Source organism: Hemibagrus wyckioides, linkage group LG07, assembly GCF_019097595.1.
Source record: "Hemibagrus wyckioides isolate EC202008001 linkage group LG07, SWU_Hwy_1.0, whole genome shotgun sequence".
NCBI lineage: Eukaryota > Metazoa > Chordata > Actinopteri > Siluriformes > Bagridae > Hemibagrus > Hemibagrus wyckioides.
Window position 1 is genome coordinate 9,274,931 of NC_080716.1, and position 7,470 is coordinate 9,282,400.

The following is a 7,470-nucleotide window of genomic DNA, read 5'->3' on the forward strand; positions in this document are numbered from 1 at the left end:
TCATCATCCTGCTTGACTTTTCACTAGCATATGATACGGTCATCCACAAGACTCTCTTCTACACTCTCTTGATTTTTTTGTTAACAATTGTTTATTGAATTTTCTTCTGGGAACAGTAATATAAAGCAAAAAGCAACTACACAGATTTATAACCCACCCCAACCCATCCCACACCTGGTAGACTTCAAAAAAATAAAATACAATGGAGAATAAAATACAGTGTAATAAAATACATTGACAAAAATATATAAATAAATAAATAGATAGATAGATAGATAGATTTAAAAAAAATAAAATAAAATAAATAAATATATATATTTTTTTACAATGATTTAAAAAAAATGGCACAACCATAAAAGCACAATATCATAAATGTACAGTTTTCACATTAGTTTTTTACGTATATGAGAAGATGAGAGTTCCATCGATATAAAGTCATGAAAAAATGACACAAAGTCAGACATATCTCAGTCCCAAGCAGATAATGATATGATGGACATGTAGTCCAATGATAAAAAGAAAGGGAAAACGCTGCATAACTGTTTTTTATTGCCATTTAATTCTCACTGCCCGTGGTTGATAAAGAGATGAAATAGAACTGATATTCACTATTTAAAATATCCATCAGTTGTTGGGTAGAATAATTATCACCACATTGATGACCACTTTTCATTGTAAGTAAATGTCTGTGCTTTCACTTTAGTACCATAACATGAACTTTAAAAACTAGTGTGACAAATAATGGAAACAAATTCATACTACTTGCTTCTTGTTGTCCATGATTATTCTCAGGTCTAAATCAGTTTCACCCTTTGTCTTTTAAACTACGCTCTGAATGAAAAGGGGTGAAACTGTGTAGCTGAACCGCCCATCAGAGTTGGAGTGCCCTGTGTGTGTGTGTGTGCTTTTTCCCAGAGTTCAGAGATAAAGCGTGATCCGAGACACACACAGCTCATTTGTCCTGCACAACATGGATGGTACACTAAAGGTCTTGCTGCTAGCCGCCCTGATTCTGCTGGTTTCTGTCCAGGCGTCTAAGTACGAAAGCTTGCCTGATGGAATACGAAAACACGTTGACAAAGCTCTGAATAATGTGCGAAATACGTATGAAGGTCATCATGTTGCTTATGAATCACTTATAGGTACTCCAAGGGTAAGTTTTATCAGGATTTTGATGTGAATTATTCATACACTTGCAACAGGGCTGAAAGGCTCAGGTCCTCAAGGGCAAAACGGGTCTCCAGATTACGTAAAAACTACGAAAAAAAATTCAGTAATTTTCAGTGCAGCAAGCAAAAATATTTTCAAAAAAATATTTATTGTTTTGTAGTAGTTAAAAATACTTTGTTGAAATTTGTGCTTTGATTTGTCTAGTTGAATGTCTTTCAGGTTTGGGTTATGTTTATCGAGTTGACTGTATATAAGGGCTTTGTTCAAAATGAACAGTAAACAGTTAAAAGTAAAATAAAAGAATAAACAAATAAAAAAAGTCTTTAATGTAAATCTCAATGCTAAATGCATGCTGTATCTAGTAACAATCACTAGTAAATGTCATGGGGATCAGTTAAATTATATTATATATAATGTTAAATAATGCTAAACGCCTACCAGCTTTATATGAACCATGTTTAAAAATGTCTTTTTAAAATAGTTTTTTCCCTTTTTTACAGCCTATGGAGAAAAGCTTGCATATAAATGTCCTTTTCACGGTCAAAAAATGTGAGAGTAATCCTCACAACATGGATGAATGTGTTCCACAAAGTAAAACATTGGTATGTATTATATCCTTAAAAACCTTACTTTATTTAGTTTTCCTTCTTAACCCTGTTGATGCTGGCAATGCAAATTCCTTGTCACATCAACATACTTGATAACTATAGATACACTGCTGCTGTGGATATTTTATAACATCACAAAGTCTCAAACTCTTTCCTAAGAAAACCACCATCATTTTATTTTTACACAGTACCGGATTGACTGCCTTCTGTGTAAGACAAAAGACAATGAAGAGCTGCTGGATTGTGCCAAATGGTTGGAGGTCAAAAATGTAAGTAACAAATATAATGTAACTGCAACAGATATAGAAATACACACTACAGCCGAACTAAAGACATCATCTGTACTGACTGTAGAAGTTACGCTAGACTTTTAAATAATTCCTGTTTTATTTACAGAATAAGCGTGATGCCCATCGAGGTAAATGTAGCGGATTTTTGCCCGGAAGTCACATACTTGCCCAGAAAACTGAGGACTCTCAGAAGATGGGTGGATGTCCCGGGTGTATGTGAAGCTGCACAAATAACAACGGCCAAATTCTACCAATATATAAGTGAAATTTAAGCAAAATTTGAGTTCAGTGCTTTAATAGTTCATAAAGTTAGAGGAAAATGATGATGGACCTACTCTAAAAATGTTGGGTGGCCAAATAAAATGTGGATCTGTAAACACTACGCATCTGTCAGCTTTTTTATTTCTTCAGTCAAGCACAGTCTTTAGGTCCCCTGGTGGTCCAGCTTCAGGATCCTGCACTCTCCGTGTCGGTGGATGGTGGGGTTAGGGTTGTATCAGGACGAACATCTGGCATAAAACCTGTGCCAAATCAAATCTGTAGACCAGACAATCCCCTCTGGTCAAAAACAGAAAAACAATTAAGCACAGTCCTTTAACCACTCAGCTTCCTCTCCAAAATGAAATCGTTTTATTTCTGAAGAATTCTAATATGTAAATTACCAGCACTCTGCATTTAGTTACCTAAAAGTGAAGGCCTTACATGTTTACCTCAGATTTTGTTTATGCTCTAAGTACATTTCAAAGTACAAGAGGTAATTGGACCCTAGACTGACACTTGTGAAATTCAGCCAGTTGCATTAAAATGTTAAAGTATAACTGCTGTCAAAAAAAAAAAAATTGGAAAAAAAACAACACCACCCCAACTAGCCAAAAAAAGTTCTTTCTTTGGTTTATTACTTACTGATATAAGGCATTATTTAAAACCAGGGGTCAATTTACATTCATGGGCAAATTTTATATCAGTGTTGTTGAGAAGGTTCTTGTTCTAAGCTCATACTGCTGAGTTTCAGGAACAGCTGAGAGAAAACTTCCTGAAAAGATCTTTCTACACGTAATCAGTGAAATATGTCTATCCTCCACACACAGGAAATCAGTCTGATTTCCACTCAACATAATGGACCATCCAATTCATTACCCACACACCTGTATTAAACCAATACGCATGTATATGATAAATGAACTATGAACTACCTGGTGTCATTTACTCCTGCAGTGCAGACTGAAGCTGTTTTTACTCAAAATGCGGCCGGTCGTACAGAGAGCCTGCCTCTGGTCCACCCGTATTAGTGATGAAGACAGTACATGTTTATCTCAGGAACAATATTGTGTTATTAATTAACATGTAAAATGGTCAGTTGTAGTGGTGTACTTTTCACATGGACAGGATATTGATTAACATTTTAGCAGTTGGAGCAATTTTATCCAAGTAATGTGAAGCCAAAAAAAAAGAAAAAGAAAAGTAAACCCTCCTTCCATTCTACATTTTTATGGATCACCATCGTGTGGTCCTTACCAGTGTCTATAAATACACAAATAACTTTTTTCACAAATAACAGATTTCAACATGTAGTCTCTGTTCCCCACAAAAAGAACCAACATTCAGAAACAAAGTGGGAAAAAATAAGCACACCCCATAATTCACTAACATGTAGCACCACTTTGAGCAACAATAATAAAGAACATTTTCTGTACCAGTTTATCAGTCTCTCTCAGTGTTTTGAAGAAATACCATCCCACTCGTCTTTACAGCATTGTTTGGTTTATTGATGTTTGAAGGCATTCATTTATGCACAGAGCTCTTAAGATCCTGCTGCAGCATCTCACGGTCTGGACTTTAACTTGGCTATTCCAACACCTTCATTTTTTCCCCTCCTGGTGTGACCGGGATCATGGTACTGTTACATGACAATTTCAGCCCAGCTTAAGCTGCTGGAAAAAGATGACCTCACAATTGTCTCTAGAATATTCTTATATAAAGTGGATTTCACCATTATATAAAAAGGTTTATTTTAAGCCATGTCCAAATCATCACCTCATCACTATACCTGTGGCTAAGCATGATAAAGTGTTTGGGGTTATAGACTTTTTTCCCCCCACCTTGGACTCCAAAAGGATATTGTTTTAAACCTTTAATGGTTTGTTTAGAGGCAGTTTCAGTCATGCTGCCATACTCTTTTTGGAGAGAACACCCTTTTACTAGCCACTGTGCTATGAAAGCCATACAGGTCATACTTTTTCTGACTGTGCCATCATGAACATTCCATGTGTTAACAGAGGCATGTCGGTCATAGCTCCTGGGATTTTCTTTAGCTCTCTGAGCACTGAACAGGAAACATTGACCTGAAATTGCTGGGATGCCCACTACCGAGAAAACTACTAGCCTCAAAGACTCTCAATTTGTAAACAATCCTGCACACTGCTGAATTTCTTTTAACCCTTCCCAGATTGACGAGGAGCAAAAACTGCTTCTCTGAGGTCAAGGCACCATGTAGACAAACACAAGAGTGCTCCAGAAATCCAAAATTGGTTCTGCTGTTATTCAATCACACTTCTTGATAATTAACTGATCTTGTACCCCAGCATACTTCATAACACAGTTAAACGAATCATTGCTAATGATCAACTAACTAATCGATGAAATTGATTGCCAGCTATTATTGCATTTCACTGATCAGTTGTTGCAGCATTACTTGCTTGTGGCTCACACCATTTAATGTAGTCAAAATACTACTCGGTAAAATGCTAAAGTAGATCTAAGCTTTGATAGCACAGTCAACACCACTAAACCGGTGTTAAGTTATTGAGCCAAGTGATGGTCAATCAACACAGAAGGTGTCATGTTTGAAGAATTTATTTTCTGGACATTCAGAACCAAAAAGTTTTATAACAAGATAATGAATCTTCTGAAAAAGTAATTTTTTGGAATAAACAAAAACAAAAAAAAATTACCTGCAACCTAATCCAAACTATAACTGATGAGGGGGGTAAGAGAACCAATACAAAAACATTTCCAGTCCTTCACAGTACACAACAGTGAATTTAAAAAAAAAAAAAAAAAATCCATGAGTGTTTGCTTGCGTTTGTCCCCGAACAGGATCTGTAATAATATTAATATCAACATCAATAAAAAATAATTACAGGTTAAAAAGTGGGGCCTGCACCACTGGGAATAGTGGTCAGCAGCTGTATCAGTAAGCGTGTGAGAGACACAAAAGAACAGGTCACTGAAGAAGGGGTTTGATTTTTTTTCAGTCTATGCCGAGAGATCACTGTTGTCGAACCGCTCCTGGTCATAAACCTCGGCGATGACTTTTCGACCTCCAAACCAGCGGTTGTTTAGCGCCTGTATGGCCTTGTTCATCTCGGATGCTGCTGAAAACTCCACAAATATCTTAACGATGACCTCTGCATCCTCCTCTTCTCCCTGCTTCTCCTGGTAAATAATCACTCTGTTGACAGCGCCAAACTTTCCACATTCTTCCGTTACCTCACCTTCCAGGTCGTCGTCTATGTCTTCGGGGCCTACCATGTTCCTGAGCACCATAACCGTTGACTGTGGGTGGAGAGGAGCAGTGTTTTAACAATCTTCTAGGACAATTGCATGCTGTTAATCATCATAGAAATTCCATTCTCATCTACACCAACACTTTAAAATCTTTGCGTTGAAATCATTTGCACTTAATAACGATTCATAATTCATAACTCAATTGTGCACACAACAAAAACTTTTCAATGCAACTGCAGTATACAGATGTAGATGGCAATTTAAGAAATTTAGGCAAACTTGATGGGCATCATCTTCAGCTAAAGTGGCCAGTTATGGATGCATGAAGGAAAAGGCATTACAGCTTAATGAAAAATGTCAATTTCATTACTGCTGCTCTGTCAACAGGTTGCCTCTGGCAAAATGAATCCTATTTTTCCACACTTTCATATAGTGTGTCTATTGTTGATAAAATCACAGCTGGACTAAATACAAACCTGTATCAATGCTATTACAGGTAACAAAATTAGGAACCGTAATTTTGCATCAAATCAGGGACATCATGGAACATTTTATTTAACTCTATTTATGCCGAGTTTTATATTGGAGATGTTACGACAGTTTATTTAATAGGGAATGCAAAGGAAGCCAACTTGAGCATGCTGATGTATGAATGAAATCCAATGCCCACACCGGCCTTTTGCGGACAAGATAGGACACCCTGATTAAACAGGATCTGAAGCACTAAACCTCACCTCTTGTTTCCTCAGCAGTTTCTGCATGACCATGTGTCTGGCACTGCTGCCTGAGATGCTCATGTGCTCCTGCTCACTGAGCATCTCCTGGCCTGTACCGTCTAGGGCTGCTTCCTCCTCTTCCTTCTCCAGCTTCTCTTTGGCCTCCTGTGCGGCAGCCACAGCAGCTGAGATCACCGGCGGAGAGGCCAGGACAGGGTTGACCAGGCCCACTTGGGGTATTACAGGCCGTGCTGGTGTCACACCTGCACAGAAAAGCAGTTAGAACACACACTGCAGACACCAAGTACAAGACAGAGCCCCAGGAGACTCTAAAGCCCTCTACATTTTGTGTGTTAAAATGAGGGATTTATTTAAGCCCCAGAGGGCCCAAAAATAAGCAAAACCCCAACATGCCTTAAAAAAATATTTCCTTTACATATTTACACTGTTTTAGAAAATCATTAAAGCATCATCAAAATGAATGGTCCACAAAAGTATAACAGCTAGTGATGTACTTAAAACTAGCTACTTTTCTCTGAATACATTTGCTGAACAACAGCAAGCAAATACTTAAAAAAAAAAAAATATTGCAAAAGAGGGACATCAGATGTAGATTTACAAATGATGGAGAAAATGATGGAGAAAATGGGGTCAGTCTTCCTCCTTATGGACCGACGAGCTCCACACATCCCTGTACCCTTAAGGGCTCTTTCCCTCCCTCATGTCAGTCAGTTCAGGTGAAATATTACCCAGATCAACTCCATAAAATATACAGCACTCACTGGCCAATGAGAATGAGAGATTTGATTATGAGGGGAGGGGCTAGAAACAATCCTCTTCACACTTGGTTGGTGGGGGGAATAAGAGGCCACGGTCAGGGTGATTGTGGAGAGTAAAGACAGGGAAGGGAATATAGAGACAGAGAGAAAGAAAAAAGGAGAAAGAGAGAGAAAGAGAGAGAGAGAAGAGAAAATAAAACAGAATCTATTAGTGGATAGGTCCTATGACAGACCTTATTCAACTATGTAATTGTGTAGAAAACTAAAGAAACCTGGGGAAGAGAGTGATTTGAACACAAGCTAGCCTGGTATGTTTTAACAGGACATAAAAGGACAACAAAAGTAGCAGTACAAAACAAAGTCTGCATGAAATTGAGTACCAACAGCTTCAATTCATGAG

General features: G+C 37.7%; 2 protein-coding genes across 4 annotated transcripts in view; one reads left to right on the top strand and one right to left on the bottom strand.

Annotated features, from left to right (window-relative positions):
* Window positions 1-912: 912 nt before the first annotated feature.
* Window positions 913-2,450, top strand: LOC131356421 (cystatin-like protein). Its single transcript, XM_058395444.1, has 4 exons — window positions 913-1,153; window positions 1,671-1,772; window positions 1,967-2,047; window positions 2,175-2,450. Exons 1-4 carry the CDS (start codon window positions 971-973, stop codon window positions 2,286-2,288), a joined length of 480 nt encoding a protein of 159 aa, XP_058251427.1. The 5' UTR covers window positions 913-970; the 3' UTR covers window positions 2,289-2,450.
* A 2,455-nt stretch (window positions 2,451-4,905) lies between these two features.
* The window catches only part of puf60a (poly-U binding splicing factor a), a 14,390-nt gene continuing 11,825 nt past the window's right edge, over window positions 4,906-7,470 (bottom strand). For all 3 annotated transcript variants that reach the window (XM_058395442.1, XM_058395439.1, XM_058395440.1), the window contains 2 exons: window positions 6,310-6,554; window positions 4,906-5,623 (listed from right to left, as the gene is read on the bottom strand). In XM_058395442.1, the coding sequence (XP_058251425.1) occupies window positions 5,324-5,623; window positions 6,310-6,554 (545 nt within the window). In that variant the 3' untranslated portion in view covers window positions 4,906-5,323. The remainder of the gene's footprint in view (window positions 5,624-6,309; window positions 6,555-7,470) is intronic.

What these genes read in the sequence shown, in the direction of transcription:
- LOC131356421 (XM_058395444.1), top strand. Translation starts at nt 971, where the DNA reads ATGGATGGTACACTAAAGGTCTTGCTGCTAGCCGCCCTGATTCTGCTG. An exon ending in TTCCACAAAGTAAAACATTG is followed by an intron (nt 1,773 to 1,966) that starts GTATGTATTATA and finishes ATTTTTACACAG; the next exon opens with TACCGGATTGACTGCCTTCT. An exon ending in AATGGTTGGAGGTCAAAAAT is followed by an intron (nt 2,048 to 2,174) that starts GTAAGTAACAAA and finishes TTTTATTTACAG; the next exon opens with AATAAGCGTGATGCCCATCG.